Here is a 21,419-nt window from a genome sequence, read left to right on the forward strand (position 1 = left end):
TTGTTTCCTTTACTGCTTGCTCAATATACAGATTGAATAACATCGGGGAGAGGCTACAACCCTGTCTTACTCCCTTCCCAACCACTGCTTCCCTTTCATGTCCCTCAACTCTTATAACTGCCATCTGGTTTCTGTAAAAATTGTAAATAGCCTTTCGCTCCCTGTATTTTACCCCTGCCACCTTCAGAATTTGAAAGAGAGTATTCCAGTTAATGTTGTCAAAAACTTTCTCTAAGTCTACAAATGCTAGAAACGTAGGTTTGCCTTTCCTTAATCTATCTTCTAAGATAAGTCGTAAGGTTAGTATTGCCTCACGTGTTCCAACATTTATACGGAATCCAAATTGATCTTCCCCGAGGTCCGCTTCTACCAGTTTTTCCATTCGTCTGTAAAGAATTCGCGTTAGTATTTTGCAGCTGTGACTTATTAAACTGATAGTTCGGTAATTTTCACATCTGCCAACACCTGCTTTCTTTGGGATTGGAATTATTATATTCTTCTTGAAGTCTGTGGGTATTTCACCTGTCTCATACATCTTGCTCACCAGATGGTAGAGTTTTGTCATGACTGGCTCTCCCAAGGCCATCAGTAGTTCTAATGGAATGTTGTCTACTCCCGGGGCCTTGTTTCGACTCAGGTCTTTCAGTGCTCTGTCAAACTCTTCACGCAGTATCTTATCTCCCATTTCATCTTCATCTTCCATTTCCATAATATTGTCCTCAAGTACATCGCCCTTGTATAAACCCTCTATATACTCCTTCCACCTTTCTGCCTTCCTTTCTTTGCTTAGAACTGGGTTGCCATCTGAGCTTTTGATATTCATACAAGTGGTTCCCTTCTCTCCAAAGGTCTCTTTAATTTTCCTGTAGGCAGTATCTATCTTACCCCTAGTGAGACAAGCCTCTACATCCTTACATTTGTCCTCTAGCCATCCCTGCTTAGCCATTTTGCACTTCCTTTCAATGTCATTTTTGAGACGTTTGTATTCCTTTTTGCCTGCTTCATTTACTGCATTTTTATATTTTCTCCTTTCATCAATTAAATTCAATATTTCTTCTGTTACCCAAGGATTTCTGCTAGCCCTCGTCTTTTTACCTACTTGATCCTCTGCTGCCTTCACTATTCCATCCCTCAGAGCTACCCATTCTTCTTCTACTGTATTTCTTTCCCCCATTCCTGTCAATTGTCCCCTTATGCTCTCCCTGAAACTCTGTACAACCTCTGGTTCTTTCAGTTTATCCAGGTCCCATCTCCTTAAATTCCCACCTTTTTGCAGTTTCTTCAGTTTCAATCTGCAGGTCATAACCAATAGATTGTGGTCAGAATCCACATCTGCCCCTGGAAATGTCTTACAATTTAAAACCTGGTTCCTAAATCTCTGTCTTACCATTATATAATCTATCTGATACCTTTTAGTATCTCCAGGATTCTTCCAGGTATACAACCTTCTTTTATGATTCTTGAACCAAGTGTTAGCTATGATTAAGTTATGCTGTGTGCAAAATTCTACAAGGCGGCTTCCTCTTTCATTTCTTCCCCCCAATCCATATTCACCTACTATGTTTCCTTCTCTCCCTTTTCCTACTGACGAATTCCAGTCGCCCATGACTATTAAATTTTCGTCTCCCTTCACTACCTGAATAATTTCTTTTATCTCGTCATACATTTCATCAATTTCTTCATCATCTGCAGAGCTAGTTGGCATATAAACTTGTACTACTGTAGTAGGCATGGGCTTTGTGTCTATCTTGGCCACAATAATGCGTTCACTATGCTGTTTGTAGTAGCTAACCCGCACTCCTATTTTTTTATTCATTATTAAACCTACTCCTGCATTACCCCTATTTGATTTTGTATTTATAACCCTGTAATCACCTGACCAAAAGTCTTGTTCCTCCTGCCACCGAACTTCACTAATTCCCACTATATCTAACTTTAACCTATCCGTTTCCCTTTTTAAATTTTCTAACCTACCTGTCTGATTAAGGGATCTGACATTCCACGCTCCGATCTGTAGAACGCCAGTTTTCTTTCTCCTGATAACGACGTCCTCTTGAGTAGTCCCCGCCCGGAGATCCATGTGAGTGGTATGGATAGACTATTAGAGCAGTTGAGGAGTGATGCAAGAATGACCTAAGTGAAGCAACAAGAAAGTCAACTGTCACTATGAACTACATGGAATAGTAGAGTACAATCATAAAATGAAGGATTACAAGACCGATATTATGGCGCAGGCTCCAGGTTTCAGGGACAGTATGATAAGGAGTTGATGAAAATTAAGATGACTGAAAATCTAGATTGGATGTTAAGCAGCAAAGTGTGGCACCACATCTATATTCTTTTTATTTAATTTTATTTGAAATAGTTATGAAAACACATGTTTTGCTGAACACAAGAGTGGAGAACAGGCTATTCTGACTCCAGATAGCAAGAACATTGGAAATCATTGCTTACAGCACCCACCAAAAATGGCATCACACTCATTAAAATATTCTACAGAAAAATAGACTTGTTGTCTTGTTGGAGGCTCAGAAATCCATTTTGTAATACAATTGAAACTCATGAGAACTATCAACCTGATAAATAACTGTAAAAACGAGGAATGTTAAGGAGCTGTGTTTGACATTCCTGGTGTGTTTGTAAACTGCAAATTTGTGGCTGTGTAATAAGAATAAGGAAGTATGGGACTGCAAAAGCACTTCCACCGTTGAAGAGGAAGAAAGGATAAAAGAAATACAAAGACAGAACTAGAGAGAAGAGTTCGTGAGATGGAATCATATCCATTAATAACAAATTATGATAGTTCAAAGTGCAGTTCAAAATATGAAAAAAAAAATTTAAAAGAACTTTAATAAAAGTCAATTCCAAACATATTTCAGAGTTATTTTTATACCTTGGAAGAGTGTAATAGAAGGAGTAAAGGTAGTAACTCACCACATAGTCACATCAACAACACTGATAATGTTGCTAAGCTTTTGGACAATTCCTGCTTTTAGAGCTAGCAAAAGACTTGCCTGCATACGTACATTGTTCCAGCTGACTGTATTGTGCCAGTGCTACAGACCAGCTGGCGTGAAGGGTTGTGTCAGGTGGAGTAGTGTGTGAGGGTTTTTTTTTTTTTTTTTTTTTTTTTTTTTTTTTTTTGGGAGGGGGGGGGGGAGATTTGATGGCTAATGAGTAAGAGGGAGAGGATCCATGTGCACAAGATAGTAACATATCACCACTGAGCTCATTCTTGCCACAGGCAGGAGGAGTTATGCTAAGTACACAATGAAGTGGAGGTCTGTATTGGGAGGCCACAATGGAACATTGAAAGAAGAAAGAAGAAGACTGGAAAGAGGGTGTGAACGTAAGATGAGTCAAGTTATTGTCATGAGGTAGGACTTGGCAGAAAGGGGGCAGGAAGATTATGGAATTGAGGGATGTCATGCAAGGCCAATTGAAGGACGCCCTGTGAGTACAAGTCTCATCTGTGTAATTCAGAGAAAGGGTGGTAAGGATCCATGTGCCTGGGTTCTGAAGCAGCCAATGAAATCAACGATGTTGGGCTCAGCAGCATGTTCTGCCCTGGGTAGTCAGCTCTGTTCATGGCCACAGTTGGGCAGTGGCCATTCATCTGGATGGACAACTGTCCGCATAAAATTTACTGCAGATGTTACAACAGATCGGTTATATCATATGAGTGCTTTGAGAAGTGACACTGTCTCTTGTACCGCAATATATGCCTGTGACAGGACTGGACTAGCTTGTGCTAAGTGGGGTGCACTGTGTGGGTCCTACAGCTAGCTCTTCCTCAGGGATTTGACCCATGTACAAGAGATTAGGAGTAGGTGTTTTGTAAGTATGGACAATGATATTTTGTAGATTGTATGGGTTGATAGAATACGACTTTGAGATGGATGGGAAGAACTATCGATAGAATGTTACTCGTTTTCGGTATGATGAAACATAGTGCAAATCCTGGTGGAGAATGTGACTCAATTATTGCAACCTGGTGTGTGTGTGTGTGTGGGGGGGGGGGGGGGGGTCGTCACGTGCGCTCCTTTGCAGTTGGTTCATGGCAATGGTCAGTAGACTAGGGCATCAGTGGATATGAGAAGGAAAATCTATTTGTGGATTAGGTTTTTTTTTTTGGGGGGGGGGGGGTGTTAATGCCTGCCTGTGAAGGCCTTGATAAGACCTCAAAGATACTGGGCAGGAGATTGCTCATCACTGCAGGTGACCAGATTGTATCATGACATTTTTAATGTGGTTGGTATGGCAGCTATCAAAATGATGGTGCTGTTGATGGTTTGTGTAGAGCTGTCAGAGAGACTGTGGTCAATGTCTAGTAAAGTGATGAGCTGGGCTGAGGAGGACCAGGTGAAGCGGATGGGAGAGATGGTGTAGAGCCTGTGAAGGAATGAGGATCTCAGTTAGTTCTGAAGAAGGATTTGTGCAGAAACTTAGTAACTTTCTTATTCTTGTTTTTATGTCTATCAACAACTTAGTGCACCAACTATATGTTACCTTCACTTATTCCACTATTTAATTTTATGCCTGATTAACTCTTATGAGCATTTTGTAATGTGTATCGCACCTGTGGTACAACTCTTATTTCTGGTAAGTTCTCCATTCTCCTGTGGCTCAGTTTATCATCGTATATGCTGTTGTTTTTCCTGAGTTACTCTTCAGTATTTGTAAATAGTTTGTTCCTTTCCAGTACACTGGGCTAGTCAGTGTATTTTAGTTGGAACAGTAGTAACAGTCTTATTGAGATAAGTCTATATTTTATTGTAAGAATTTATATTGTTCATGCTTTCACATTATCTGTCTTTCGAACATATGTTTTGACATTGTTTTTGAAAGGCACATTGTCGTGATCTTTCTTGTGGTCTGTGTTTCAGTATTTACAATTGGATACAAACTATAGACCAAAGTACTTCAGACCTCATCAGTGTTCACCAAGTTGCATTTCATGGGTCCCATATGATCCAGAAGCTCTGAAAGGACAAAATCCTCTTGCAATTCCATTGCTTTGTGGATGGTACAGGTGAGAGTGTAATTTGTTTAGAATATTTTTTACTACAGTTTGACTTTAACAAAGGGAGTTAAAAAGGGAGTGACTTGTTTTATTTCAACTGATCATTGTGATACTAGCAGTTGGAGATGCTCATTTCTATACCAAGAGCCACCACCTCCGCAGACCTGCTATATCCTTCAGGAGTCGATATTTGAAGTGATACTTTTAAACTATGTTTATCATTTTGACTCTAATGCACACATGCATTTTTAGCTACCTCTCTTAGATACAAGTACGTCCAGATGGAGTGTAAATGCACAATCAGGATTTACCTGATTTTTGCTCGTCTGATGTATTCTAGTGACTGATTGCGCACTTCTGCAAGACAGTTCCTATTAAAAAGATTACATGTTTGTAATTTCTTGCAGACTTGTTAACTATGATAAGAAAATGTAGTTCGACTTCTTTCGTAACTAACGAGGAATGTGGCACAATAAATACTTTTGAACTTCAGTTTTATATTCACCAAAACACTACTGCAGTTGTGGTGCTAGTTATTTCAATAAACTTGAGCAGACAGTGAAATTCATTCAAAGCAGACTCAAAGTATTGCTTGCAATTCATGATTAATTGTTCATGCTGTTAAAGTGTACTAATGCACTTCCATATTAACACACTTCCTTTAAAATGTTACAGTTCCTCTACGATCCCACTCACTGAAAATTTCTAAGTTGCGATGGACTCGCGAAATAATCTAAGCTCCAAAGCTTCCATTATCCAGCGACTTGCTGCCAAAAAATCAAAACACAAACTTACTAAATCACTTACTGGAGCCAGGCCCCTTAATTCACCCATGTAAATCCCCTAGCTCTTTACTCTCCTGAAATGATTAATGTCTCGTAACATATTCAGCTGATATGAATTATTTTGTTTCTAATGCAAGGCTCCAAAAGTTTTCTAAACGGGGCTGCGTGTTTGCAGATTCTTACCCCTTAAGTGCCTGCTATTGTGTGTTCCTCATCGAAACTTTGCGTCACATAGAAAATCCCATATGCAGGAAATCCCCAGAACCTCATTCACCACACTGTAATTAAAAGTCCACTTGAAAGAATTGCTGGTGTTCACTCTGTAATCTTTCAGCATCCATAAACAGTTCTTTATGTCAAAGAATTATCATTTATTAATTTGATTTGAAGCAATCTGCTTACATGATTTAGCCAAGTGCTTTTGGGCTGCAGTGAACATATGAGAAAATCAGCTTGATTTAGATATTTACAGGCACTTCTCCCCAAGAACCGAGGCACTGTAGATTGCGTTTAGTTCAAAATTGATGCTTTTATCTTTTGGAATAAGGTATCTAGACAACTGGCTCTCCTGTGCAGGCATCACATAATACAGTGTTCAAAATAAATGTTGCTTATTGCTGTATTGTCAATACTGGAATTAATAGGAAATGTAACTGTTTTTCTTCTGTCGACTACAGTTATAAGAAAACAAAATTAAAGAAGATAAATCATATTTCCACTTGATAAACACAAACAAAAACAATACCTTGCTAAAGATTCCACCTCAGACACTACAGTTTCTTCTCACTGTCATTTTGCGTAACACATAGCTTTGATCCAATTGGCCCTCTTTGTAATTGGAGACATTTTTGAATGCAGTTAGGCATACTCTTTACCAGATTGTCCAGATAAGTCTGTGGGATGTTGTTCCATTCCTCCACAGTGGCCTCTGTGATAACCCTGTAAGATCTCTGGTAGGAAAGGATGACTGCAAACCATTAGTCTTACCATGACCCAGACATTCTCAATGCAGTTGAGATGCGGAGAATATGTAAGCCATTCTATACGACTGCTTCTGTGCTCCACATGGAAGGTGTTCACAAGACTGTGATGATAGGGGTGTGTATTGTCGTCCAGCAGTGTGAACCCAACCCCAAATGGAGCCACACTGTGCATGGATACGCAAGGATGTCATACCAGTCATCCTCCTTTGTATTGGTATGAGGGGTGTCCTGAAGCCGTACATGATTCCACCACAAAGTGTAACTGAACTGGTTTGATAACTGTGATGATCTACAATACAGTTAGAGGGTAAGCGTTGTCATTGTTGCTTTCACACATGAATATCAGTATTGTCAGGGTGCAGACTCATTGAAAAGAGCAGTGTTCCACTGCTGCCTAGTCCACAAAGAGTGGTTTCATGCCCATGTGACACAAGTCCCTCTCTCAGCCCGACTTAGAGGAAGAACCTTGAGAGGTCATCTGGCATGTAATCCCTGCTCACAGAGCCTATTTCTTATCATTGGTGTTGACACTTGTCCTCCTGTAACTGTTTGGAACCACCATCCTATACATGTAGCATTATGTTGAGAATTTCTGCTTTCTGTTATATGCAGATATCAGTCCTTCAGCCCGATTCACTTTCGTTCGCGGCCACTTCTGTGACGATCCTTAACTGATACTGTTGCTAGGAACTTGTTGCAGACTCTAGTGACATCATTACGACTCACAACAAGAAACACCACATTGTCCACCCACCTCTCTCCCTGCACAATTAGTGTGAGTAAACAGAGCCTCTGCTAGTACTTCATCGTTGTCTGAAGCAACACAACTGTCCTAATGACACACAGCACAAGTACTGTAATAATAATAATAATAATAATAATAATAACAACAGTGATGATGATGATGATGATGATGGTTGATACAATGTATGTGTGGATCACAACATTTAACGTTGTGTTTCGGCAATGTGCAACATTTGTTTTGACCACTGTAGTTTTCATCCCTTTCACAAAGACCTATGATACTACAGTGGATACATAGCACAATTGGACAACTACATGAATATGACACCATCTTTATATGGTCCTTCCTTTCCTTACATTATTTTAAACATTAAATTACCAATGTCTTCTCTAGCTAGTGACATGTGACTTGTGTACCTCAGAGTAGTATTTTAAGTACAACAGTCTTTGTCACTGCTATTAATAGTATAAAGTTGTCACTTGGAAGTTTTGTTTTAACACACCACCCGTTAATTGGGATTTAATTATTGTACTTGGAATTAATATGGAAGACAATTTTTGGTTGTGAACTATCTTTTTTATTTTAAAATGAAAAGCAATAGCGGCAACGTTAAAAGAAACTGGGGCTGCTTTCACTAAATGGCTGACTTACTTCTGGACTTTAGGAAATTTAATGCAATTTCTTCTGAGAGTTGCAATGGCCCTTAGTTTTGGCTTGGAAAGCAAATCTTTGGTAAAATTTGTTACTGAGCGTGAATTTAAATGATTCCTTGTGGAAATTGGTATTAAATTAATTATCGAATTTTGTAATGTTGAAATGATTGTAGGTTCTATTGTATTTCACAAACTAAAGACTATGGTGCATTAAATGGTGCACTCGAACTATAGTAACCAAAAGAAATGCTTCTGTATTTAAGGAAACACACAAAATTATGGAACTGTAAAGGAATGACAGGTTTCTAAATGAAATGAAATGATCGTATGGCATTGTTGGCCGGGAGGCCCCATTCGGGGGAGTTCGGGTGCCGTATTGCAAGTCCTTTTTAGGTGGCGCCACTTCGGCCAATGATGATGAAAATGATGATGGACACGCAACACCCAATCCCCTGCCGGGAATCGAACCCGGGCCCCATCGATGGTAGGCGGTAACGCTACCGCTACACTACGGAGACGGACTCTAAATGAAATAGGGTTACTCTTTAACACTATAATTTAAGGAAATAAAAAGTCAACTTACGCTATTCCACACAGCAAAAATTTGATGCCTGATATAAAACAAAAGATCCTCTACATGAAACACACAATATTCAAATGCATGCAATGGTTATTCTGATTACTCATAACAGTTCCAGTTGCAAATAATTAAGTTGCAGTTCAAGAAAGATCTCCTATGACCATTTCATTAAATCTGCAGTATTAATTATGTAACAGGAATCAAGCTAACCAAGAGAAAGAAGCACAATGGCAAGAGAGTAAAGAGGAAAAGAGAGTGGTGGCCTTGTTTCATTGATCTTTATACTAATTACACATTATGATCTTTGTATGATTATTGATATATTATCCAGAGGTGCCTGGCATAGTTATATTATTTTGGGTAAATTTTGTGTAAAAGTTTGTGATGTTACATTGTCCTGTGTTAGTTGTTTGTGAATGACCCCTCTGTCGTTTATACGTGCTCCAGCTGTGCCACAACCACTCATCAGTTTCAGCTGACAATGAAGTGTGTATTCATTTTAACCATTCGCATTCTGTTTCTAATTTCCTGAACTGAAGATAAGAGGCACTTCTTAAAGATGATGATGATGATGATGATGATAATCACTATGAAAAATGCTCCTATCATAGCACAAAAAGGCAGATATGTCCTGGGGAGAGTTACGGATGTAAAAGAAGGGAAATAGCTTTTCGACTTACCTGGTAGCTTCAGAGACATGTAAATCAAAACATCTTGACATATCACACTTATTTTGCTTGTTGGTATTAGTACCTATCTCATGTAATGCAATGCATTGTGTCAAGTAAAGTAACGTGATCCATGATGTCATGTTGTGTAACATGACGCATGCCATCATGTCATGCAACATCATATCTTTCATGACATGCAATATGTCATAACATGTCATTAATGTTTAGGACACTAGGATACTTCCTATTATATTTGCACCCTCACTCTTGTATACTTCCTATTGTAGATGCATCCCAATCTCTAGAAGCACATAAATTTGTGTCTGTTTGTCCTTACACCCCACACTCTACATGTAATGGGGTGAATAGGAGGATAAATAGTCCCCTCGTGGAAAAAAAAAAATCAACCTCCCCATCTAGAAATCAAAATTTATTTTAAGTTTCCCCTCCAGAAACAAATCCACCCCCAGAAATTTTATCGCCCCAGAAAAACTTTTTTAGCTAGCCCTTAAATGCTCTTCAACCATGTGGTGATATACGCTAATATTGTGTCAGACCTTCTTTTGCCCAGTGTAGTTCAGCAGCTTTTGGGGACGGACTCAACAAGTCATTGGAAGTTTTGTGCGGTAATATTGAGGCATGCTGCTTCTGTAGCCATCCATAATTGCGAAAGTGTTACTGGTGCAGGATTTGATGCACTAATTGACCTCTCAATCACGTCCCATAAAAGTTCGATGGGATTCATGTCGGGCAATCTGGTTGGCCAAACCATTCAGTCGAACTGTCCACAATGTTCTTCAAACTGGTTGCGAATAATTGTGACTCAGTAGCATGGTTCATTGTCATCCATAAAAATTCCATCATTGTTTGGGAACATCACATCCATGAATGGCTACAAATGGTCTCCAGGTGGTCAAAGCATCCAGAGGACCTTGTCCATTCCACGTAAACTCAGCTCTCACCAGTATTACGGAACCACCTCCACCAGCTTGCACTGTGCCTTGTTGACATTCAAGGGATGTGCAGCACACTCAGCTGTTACCAGCTGAAATCCAGACTTGTCTGACCAGGTCAGTTTTCCAGTCATCTAGAGTCCAGCCAATATGGTCATGACACAGAAGAGTCTGCTGCTGTAGCCGACTAACGCTATATTTCACCACGCTGTCCTAACGGATACATTCGTCGTATGCCCCCCATTGAATTCTATGGTTATTTCATGCAGTATCACTTGTCTGCTAGCACTGATGATGCTTTGCAAATGCCTCAGCTCTTGGTCATTAAGTTAAGGCCATTGGCCATGGTGCTGTCCGTGTAAGAGGTAATGCATGAAATGTGGTATTCTTAGCACACTCTTGACACTATGGATCCCAGAATATTCAATTGCTTAACGATTTCCAAAGTGGAATGTCCCTTGCATCTACGCTATGTGATCAAAAGTATCTGGACACCCCCAAAACATAAGTTTTTCATATTAGGTGAATTGTGCTGCCACCTACTGCCTGGTACTTCATCTCAGCGACCTCAGTAGTCATTAGACATCGTGAGAGAGCAGAATAGGGTGCTCCACTGAACTCACAGGCTTCGAACGTGATCAGGTGGTTGGGTGTCACTTGTTTCATACGTCTGTACGTGAGATTTCCACACTCCTAAACATCCCTAGGTCCACTGTTTCCAATGTGATAGTGGAGTGGAAACATGTACAGCACAAAAGCGTACAGGCCGACCTCGTCTGTTGACTGACTGAGACCACCAACAGTTGAAGAGGGGCGTAATGTGTAATAGAGAGACATCTATCCAGACCATCACACAGGAATCCCAAACCGCATCAGGATCCACTGCAAATACAATGACACTTAGGTGGGATGTGAGAAAACTTGGAGTTCATGGTTGAGCGGCTGCTCATAAGCCACATAACATGCCGGAAAATGCCAAACGACGCCTTGCTTGGTGTAAGGAGTGTAAACATTGGTCAATTAAACAGTGGAACAATGTTGTATCGAGTGACAAATCATAGTACACAGTGTGGTGATCCGATGGCAGGGTGTGGTTATGGTGAATGTCATCTGCCAGCATGTGTAGTGCCAACAGTAAAATTCGAAGGCGGTGGTGTTATGGTGTGGTTGTGTTTTTCATGAGGGGATTTGCACCCCTAGTTGTTTTGCATGGCACTATCATAGCACCTTATTGTTTCCCACAGTTGGAGAGTAATTCGGGGATGGTGATTGCATGTTTCATCACAATCGAGCACCTGTGCATAATGCACAACCTGTGGGGGTGTGGCCTGCACAGAGTCCTGATCTGAATCCTATAGGAAACCTTTGGGATGTTTTGGAATGCCGACTTCGTGTCAGGCTTCACCGACCGTCGTCAATACCTCTCTTCAGTGCAGCAGTCTGTGAAGAATGGGCCGCCATTCCCCAAGAAACCTTCCAGCACCTGACTGAACGTATGCCTGCAAAAGTGGAAGCTGTCATCAAGGCCACCACCATATTGAATTCCAGCATTACCGATGGAGGGCGCCACGAACTTGTAAAATCAGTTTCAGCCAGGTGTCCGGATACTTTTGATCACATAGTGTAGCTCCAAAGTCTATTAATTCCCATCTTGCAACCATAATCACATTGGAAATCTTTTCATGTGAATCACCTGAGTACAAATTACAGCTGCTCCAGTGCAATGCCTTTTTGTACCTTGTGCACATACTACTAACACTATCCCAATACTTTTGTCACCTGATTGTACATTGTTTACTATGTCTGCGGAAGTGTTGTATGTGATGCACCATGAGGGAAATAGACTGACCCTCTGCAGACCAGCACTGCTCTGAACTTCTGTGCTGATGCCATTGAGCTGTCCGTTAACATCAGTCTCAGGTTCCTTATAGTGTGCCAGCCGTATTTTAATTCCATAGAAATCTACGTACCATGCTGTTGCTCACCAACTAAAGGAACGACTTTTCAGTAAAAATCTGTAACATGACCCTTTGAGTACCGTAAAGACTGCCATTTGAGATGGATATGACTAGTGATGTAAAACGCCTGGGCATTTATTAGATAAACACATGGGCAAATGGCCAAAATTCATAAATGCCCAGGCATTTATGCATTTTAAAGATTAATTGACAAGTGGCACTTATAGAAGAGATTAACTGATATTTTGTATTGGAAAAGGTATTTTGCAGCTCTGCTTCTGTAGTGATTAAGTAACCAAGTTAAAAAAGCTGCTTTAAAGTTATGGAAGAATTATTGGGGAAAATAAATTGGACTGTAAATGTAACTATACATTTTTAATGAGGTCAGTTCTTGGGGTAGTACATAATAAAAAAACAAAACAAAACTATAGTTTGAAAGTAATTCTTGAAATAAAGAATAGTTTATATTAAAGTAAGTAGCCTGCAGATGGTATTTGTACTTATATCGTGATACTACTGCGAAAAAATTACAGTAAAAAAGTGTATACATAATGATTTTAATTTGGAATGAGTCATGTGCCAATCCCGATTCCACCAGTCCAAGAATCACTGATTCTCTAGGAATTGACTAGTATCGGAATCGAATGATCACAGTGTCTTCGGCATTGGTTCTTTGTTATTAAATCTTTTTTATCTCAGTGTTCTCATTTTATCCTCACAGCAGTACAGCCACACGAAAGTAGATAAACAAAGGAGCAGAAAAGAAAACTATAGTCTGTCTCAAATTTCACTACGTCTGACAATAAAGCCGCCCTCTCCTCTCTCTCTCTCTCTCTCTCTCTCTCTCTCTCTCTCTCTCTCTCTCTCTCTCTCTCTCACACACACACACTCACCGAAAACAGTTTAAGAATACACTTAATATCAACAAACATATACCAGCTGTTTAATACATCTAGTAATAATAATTATTTGAGATTTGACAATTTTTAAGAAGGAGTGCTTTCCATATTTAACATACAAGTCTTTGTTTCATAACATTTTAGTGTAGTAAACACTGACGTTTGAAATTAGGGGAGTTCCACAGCTAGCTGTTCAGTTCTTTACCCTTACTATGCCCTCAAGATTCTTCTTCCCAGTGAATAATCTAAATCGAGTGCAGAGCTGCATGGGGGTCTTGAAAGTACGGGGGCAGATGAGGCATCATTGGAGCAAAAAGTTCGTCATTGACTTTTTGAGTCCCTGAGTATCCTACAAGCAGTGCAGCAAATGTACACAGCAGAGAAATGATTGAAACAATACACCTCTCATTTCTCCTTCTAAATCCGCAGGGGTTGTGTGTTCCACTTTGCTGGGTACATGGGAACATAGATGTCAGCAAAAATGAGAAAGTGGAGGAGTGTAGGAGGCCTGCAGGGAACCCATGACACACCATTAAACAATAAATTCAGGAAAATGAGCTGTAAAATGTAGTTGCCATTTTCCCAGTCCTTTGCAGATCAGTGGGATTGATCTTCGACATAGCTGGAGTAATTTGTCTTCCTCCGTAGTCTTTGTGCAGTCAGCTCTTAATTAAGCAGCCATTTCAACACTGTTCTAGATGTTACTTTTGTGCTTTAGTTGGTCAGTGGTGTTCTGTACTCATTTTCTGATTGCATTGTCAAAGACCAACAAGTTTTTGCAGCACTCTTGACATTGTAACTATTTCTTTGTCACACATAGTGAGGTTGACAAACCACATTCTTATATCCAATACTGCTGATGGATAAATTTAAAAGTAGAAAAAGAAAAACGGAAAAAAGCCTATTCATAGATTTTGTAGCTGTTTAGGTTCTTTCTACAAGGAGGAAATAGGGATAGCTGGAAAGGGTGGGCGGATCAGTCAAACTCCAGCTTGAGAGAGCTTATAAAAAAAATTTTGTCTCCCTTTATTTTCACAGCAGAGTCCGCCTGTGTAGCTGGATGGTAACATGCTTGCCTCCCATGCAAGTGGGCTCGATTCTCAGCCGGGTTGGAGATTTTCTTCGATTGTGGACTGGGTGTTGTGTTGTCCTCCTCCTCCTCCTCCTCATCATCAGCATCATCATAATCATCATCATTATTTCATTCTCATCACCGACACGCAAGTCGCCCAATGTGGCGTCATTTCATTTCACAACAGATTTCTTTTTTTCTACATTTAAATGTGTTTATTGGTACAATTAGCGTTTTGCCTCCTCAGGATAAGTATTACATAGCCTTATAACTTTACTGTTGTCAAAGTGCATTTTCCTTTTGGTAACTCTTATATTTACGAGTATTAGTTTCGCCCACAGATTTTTTGCAAACAAATGTGTCCACTGTCTCCTGCTGAGTGTAATGTCCTCCACCAAGACGCCACAAAAGTCGTATTTTTTATGGGAGACAAATCGATGTCTCTTCCATGACATCAGATTTGAAACTATTTTGATGTATATAACAAATTAACGGAGAATAATATCCCCCCCCCCCCCCCACTTAATTCCCTCCATTGCCACATTGTCAATTCCTTGATGTGCAGGATGTGTCGTGTCAACCTATCCCTTCTGTTAGACAAGTTGTGCTGTAATGCTTACTTCTCCACAGTTTGATTTAGTATCTCTTCTGTATCTCTTCTCCTCATTGATAAGCTAATCTAATTTAACCTCCGCCGTGCTCCCGAATGCAAGTCCAGTGTGCTAACCATTGTGCAAGCCATTCCATTGTCACAAACTTACTTTTCATACTCCACTATTCCATGTGAAGTCTTCCAAAAAATTGTGTTCTTGTCAAGATTATATTGTTGTGTGTCACAATGAATATATTTAACCCAGTGTGAATGAAGTGAGAAATTGTTACACCAGCTGTGAGGTGGGTATGAGATACACGAAACTCTGATGATGAATTTTTGATACTGCAATCATGTGTTAAAATTTTTTTTTTCTTGGGATATTAATAAAGGCATTTATTAAACAAGATGAGTAAGTAAAACACTATGTTTAGGATATAAAACATTTTTTTTTTTAAATAATGAAGTGTCTAAATTTTCTCAGAAAAAGTACAAGTTTCAAATGTTTAACATTTTTTTCAAACAAAATTTGAACAAAATTACAGTTTTTGTGATAAATTAACATTATGACATTATCTTCTAATTATAAAATGGAAAAAGAAAATGAAAGTTCTTCCGAGATTCAAATCTAAATTACAAATGAAATCTCGGTGCTTCATGCGTGTTTTGTCACCTTTGTTATTTTCTCTGTAGGCTGTGATGGCATTTATGGCAGCCATATTGAGTATGGCATAAAAAATTGTCATAGGCCAGCATTTGCTGTTGCAGGCAACATCATAAGTGGCACTGAGTTCATGTGCGACATCGACACCAACTTTAGTTACATTGTAATAGTAATCATTTCCAGTTTTCTTACCACCTGTCGATTGGTCTGTTTTTATCATGGTGTAAAGTTGACATAACCAGCACAACTTTATTTTTTTGGGTACCTAGGACACCAATGTAATGTCATTCTGAAACCCAAATCGAGAACTATATTCTTCTGTTCCATTTTTGAAAATCTCTGTTACACTTGTCTTGTTTTTATGGACTATGCAGACAGAAGTCAATGAATGTTCTTTCAAGAGGTGGATCATAAGGGGGTAACTAGTAAACCAATTATCAAACGTCAAAATCCTATTTGTTTTTGTTATTGGTTGCACTAAACAGTTTACGATATCGTATGCTTTATTACTAAGCTGGTAAGGTCCTGGTGGTTGTTCCCGAGTAAACTTCCAGTTTGAGGATATAGAATGTCTTCGCATTACAAGAGCATACATTTTTATGCCGTATTTGGCTGATTTGTTTGGCATGTATACATGGAAAGGACATCTCTCTCAGAAAGATAACAACATCGTATCAATAGTAAGGTTCTCAGACAGTGTATATTGTTATTGAATATTTTCAACAAAATTATCAAAAATATCTCTTATAGCAGCCAGATTGTCAGTCATTTTCAGCAGTGACATTGTAGTCCAAAAGATTGTAACTCCACTATCATGTATACGCCACAAATCGTTCATGTTTTGTCTGTTTGAGCGGTTCAAATCCTCCAAAGTTGCATCATTCATGTGGTACTGCTCTTTATTTTTTGGATATTTTCCTCTGATATTCCTTATTTGATTATTATTTGTGTGTGTAAGTATGGTTTTCAACATACTGTTTGTTATAAAGACTCCAGCATTCACTCTCTGTTTTGGCATGTTTTGCAGCACCTTTTACACCTGGAGAAATGGTAATAATATTCTCTGAACCAATACAACAACTTTGCCTAGGACAATCCTTCATCCATTTTGTACCATCTTTGGATGTATTAAAAAAAAAAAAAATCCCACGTACCTCAGGTGACTGACTAGGAGTCGCCAACACAGATTTTGGCCCTTCTGAATAATCCAAAATACCCTCTTGCTTCAAATCACTTTCTTCATTTCTTTGAAAAACTTTTGTCAATCTCTTCTTCACTCCTCTCGGAGTCACAGGAACCAGAATTTGAGCAGTTTTCTGAAATTTTCTTCATAAGACATCTTGAGAAATATAAAATCTAAAAATAAATCAAAGAATACTATAAATAACTACATACCCCATAAACTTTCTGACAGCTCAAAAATGTAACACCGACTACAACTTTGGGTGTGACGTGCACACATGTCTCTCCCTGTGACGTTGGTGCAACTATAAACTCAACAGTGCATCTTGGCCCCCCTCTCCAATACCACCAAGCTACTGTGACAGCAACATTTGTGTGGCAACAATGATATTCAATAATGAGCGATTCAAAACACCTCAGGTATGACATACCGGATCTCACTCATGCCTGGTTAAAATGTTAGGAATAAGAGTAAATTCATAGTTTCCTTAATATTGTAATTATAATCTGAGATGATTTGTAATAAAACAGAAAAAGAACTGAAAAAATTATCTTTGTTCTAATGATCTTACCAGGTCCTTGAATAATATGTATAACTTTAATGTTAGAGCATATCACTGACAATCTTATTACTGATACTTACTCTGAATACTTGTTAAAAGGGAGAAGAATAGTTTTTAGTTGTATTATTATTTATGTGTACTTTTCTTGTAGCAATTGTAAATTGTACTCTTAAGAAACAATGAAAAACATGAAATTTCATATCTGTAAATTACATGCCAGTCATTCATTGCAAAATAATGTATTTCATTGTTTTTAACAACTTACATTTTGTGCACAATTGCTGCAGGGAAATTGTCAAAGGCCGTGGACGTCGCTCTGTTGCTTACCGCAGTCCATGTGGTAGACGAATCCGCACAATGGAAGAACTTCACCGGTATCTACGATCTGTGCGTTCAAAGATGGGAGTTGACCTCTTTGACTTTGATTTCTGGGTCCATTGTTGTGCTGAGTTTGTGTTAGAAAAAGGCTTCAGTGAAATTAAGGTGAGCCCTTTGTGTGTATTTCACACAAATCATTATGGTGCTGGTTGATACAACATGGGAAACTTCTTGGTCAGAAAGAATGGTATGACTAAAGATAATTGTTTACTGTACTGGGCAGGTGTTGAATAGTAGTTGGGTGTGTAAACAGGGCTGGTGCACTGAAATAGTTTTAATGTGTGTGCGTGCGTGCGTGCGTGCGTGTGTGTGTGTGTGTGTGTGTGTGTGTGTGTGTGTAAATGACTCTCAACAACGCAAAACAATCAACTTACAGTAGCATGGGTAGCCCATGGGCGGATTCCAACAACCACTTAATGTATGTCAACAACTTTTGTCTGTACCTTAGTTCTATGTCACTACACTCAGCAGAACGTCGTCTTCAAACTGTCTTTCAGAAGACTCAGGTATAGTTCTTTGTCTACAAAATCAGATGTCATGCACATCAGCAGAATTTGATGTCACTCACACAGGGAATTATATCTGGATAATAAATGGCTAAAAGTGATAGACAACCTTTGCTTTTTATAGCTCCTACTTGACGGCAAATCAACATTGTTACCAGATGTAAAGCAGCTAAAGATAAACTGTATGCAGAAATTAAACTCCGTAATCTTGGTTGATAACACTTATTGGGGAGCCGATTGACAAATCGATTTTAACCCTATTAAACTATAGCTGTGTCTCTTACAGGTCAGCAACACCTTCCGTTATAAGCCTACTAGGTCCTTCGTGAATGGACCTTTCTGCACGAGTCCTCTCAATAGCCTCTATTTGGGGCAGATATTCCATGTTTAATGAATGGTCCATAGACACCAGCTCTTAATTAATTACACAGTTAAGATTTGCTTTACACCAGAAAATCCTTGTTACACGACAATTTTTTCCCCCAATATCCGTCTCCTGTGAATTGTTTGATAACAGGAAGAACAACGGAGGTTAGACTAAAAGACAGGTATTGGGAGCTCTGTTTCCCCATGATGATGTGCCCATCTGTCCCACAGACTGAGCTTCCCCTCGGTGCACTCCATGCCCTTAGTACAAATCAACCTCTGGTATGGCATTGTGAATCTCACAGACCCTAACACTTATCAGCAATGTTGTATTTGGTTATCCATTATGATAAAACCTTTATTCCAATATATACCAACAGCTCCTAGGACGATGAAAAGTTCAGCTAAGCATTTATTAACAAAATTATTGGCAATCCACAGAGTTCAACGTGCCAGAAATTTTGTTCTGTGCAATGACAACATCAACATCTTAAAGGCGATTGGAAATGACACTCTGACTAACTATGGTCTCCACCATTCATGTACTTTTATACAACCTGTGTGATATTCCTCTGGACACAAGCCATTTAAGCATCCTTGTCAGTGGAATTTACTGGCAGATTAAAATAGTGTGTCGGACCTGGACTCAAACCTGGGGCCTTTGCCTTATGTGTGCAAGTGCTCTACTAACTGAGCTATCTAAGATTGACACACAACCCCTGCATGGCTTTTACTTCTGGCAGTACCTCATCTCTTACATTCCATGTTAAGAAGTAAAATTTCTGAGGGCGGGTCGTGAGTTGTATGCGGATAGCTCATTTGGTTGAGCACTCGCTCACAAAGGCAAAGGTCCTGCACATGTCATCTGCCAAGATGTTTCAAATCACCATACACTCAGCTACAGAGTGAAAATTCATTTTGGGTGAAGGACAATGATTGTCCTGATTCAATAGTTAAGGTAACTTCCACAATGAACCTGCAGCCAATGCCAGTCCAAGAAGCTACTTATCGGCATATCACAAATGCTATCTTATGAAAACCAGAAGAAGAGCGTGTGATCAGTGTGTGACACAACAACCTCCAAATGTAAAAGCCTCCACTAAGAAGTGAAGAGCATTGTTTTGACTTTCTTGAAGAGAATGCGTAGTCATGTGTTGCATCTGTGTTGGTCACACTTATTGCTCAAGTGGCTACAAGTTATAGGAAGAGAACACCCTCAGTGAATATTAGTAGTGACCCTGATGGTCGTTCAAACTGCTGATATAAATTAGTCTTGTTGAGTCATTTGCATGTATTCTAGTTAACAATGCAACAAAAGCATCTTTCATTTTAACCTTCTTACTGGGCACTTGATATTACCACTTGATTTATAGCATTATTTTAGATGACTTACAGGTGAGGTAGAGCTGGATAAGAGATATGTCCTCTTGGGGAACCCTTTCCAGACATAAACCATAAACTCCAAATCTTAACTCCCTCTGTACTTAACTCACAGGACACTCGTCTCACAAAGTATGCTGTGGAATTAGTGTATTTGTCATAACATTTTACAGATTATCTAATAGTATTGTACAAGGAGATATGTCAACTTGTGTCTTACGATATATGTAGTTACATAATTCTCAAACACAATTTTTCCCAGTATAGGTCTGTGTTGAACACAGTAATTTTATTAAATTGTTATTCTTATGATGTACCAGTACTTAGTGTCTGAATGTTACAGACATTATTTTATAGTGTCTGAATGTTACAGACATTATTTCATACATACAATATTATACACAGCATTCTGCTATTAAATAGTCATATTCTTCAAATGATAATTTCATCATTCATAAATTTCTCAGTTGAGTAGTAGCATTCCTCCACCAGGAGATCATGTAGTTTTGTCTCCAGTGAACCTGCTGCCATGCTCATTACATCTCTACTCATGAGTTTCTTGTAGACTTTCATACACATTTACTAGTGATGTTTTGGAATCATTAAATTTACTTTGTGTCTGGTGTTGTACAAGTGTTTGAAATGATTTTCTTGTTAGGTCAGGACTACTTTGTAAAAATATGATAATCTCAAATATGTACAACACATGTATATGTAATATTTTTAGGTCACCTGAATAAATGGTGACAGGATGTTCTCACATTTTTCTAACTTTTTTGTTTTTAAGTAGCAGGGTTCTGATGGGGTTTGAATTCCCCCCAAAAATTAGACTGTCTTCTTGTGTATTCAAAGTAACTGTGGTACATCACTTTCCTGCTGTTTATGTCTATTATACCAGGTAGCATGCCCATTGGAAAAGCAGAGCTGTTTGATTTAGTAGCTAAATAATTTGTGTGCGCTTGCCACTTTAGATTTTTGTTCAAGTTTAGTCCCAAGAATTTGATGGCTTGAGCTTCTTCCATAACTTGATTTTTATGTACGATACTGATGCCACCGATTTCTGATTGTTGGGTTTTAAATTGTGTAAGCAGGCTCCTTGAAATGATAAGTTTAAGACCATGTTTTTGAAACCATGTGTGTTGGTTGTGTAGTGTTTTTCTTACACCATCAGGAATTGCCCTCACATTTTCTTTTTCAGTAAATGCTGAAGTATCATGGGCAAACATGGTTGAGCACTGATATTGAGAAGTAAATCATTTATGTAAAAGAAAAACAAGATTGGCCCTAAGACAGCCTTGAGGGGTTCCTTGTGAAATTGTATCCCACTCAGATGCATCATTTATGGTGTTAGATTACCCTTTGCTTCATGTTTGTCAGATAAGACCTGAGCTACTGCAGAGCATTTTGTCTGAGATGTATCTGTGTAGTTTATGAATCAGCATGGAGTGATTCACTGAATCAAATGC

General features: G+C 39.0%; 1 protein-coding gene across 3 annotated transcripts in view; it reads left to right on the plus strand.

Annotated features, from left to right (window-relative positions):
- LOC126204399 (histone-lysine N-methyltransferase SETDB1-like) overlaps positions 1-21,419 on the plus strand; it is a 334,147-nt gene that overhangs the window by 226,499 nt on the left and 86,229 nt on the right. For all 3 annotated transcript variants that reach the window (XM_049938777.1, XM_049938775.1, XM_049938776.1), the window contains 2 exons: positions 4,887-5,032; positions 17,611-17,806. In XM_049938777.1, coding sequence (XP_049794734.1) covers positions 4,887-5,032; positions 17,611-17,806 — 342 coding nt within the window. The remainder of the gene's footprint in view (positions 1-4,886; positions 5,033-17,610; positions 17,807-21,419) is intronic.

Source organism: Schistocerca nitens, chromosome 9, assembly GCF_023898315.1.
Source record: "Schistocerca nitens isolate TAMUIC-IGC-003100 chromosome 9, iqSchNite1.1, whole genome shotgun sequence".
Classification (NCBI taxonomy): Eukaryota; Metazoa; Arthropoda; class Insecta; order Orthoptera; family Acrididae; genus Schistocerca; species Schistocerca nitens.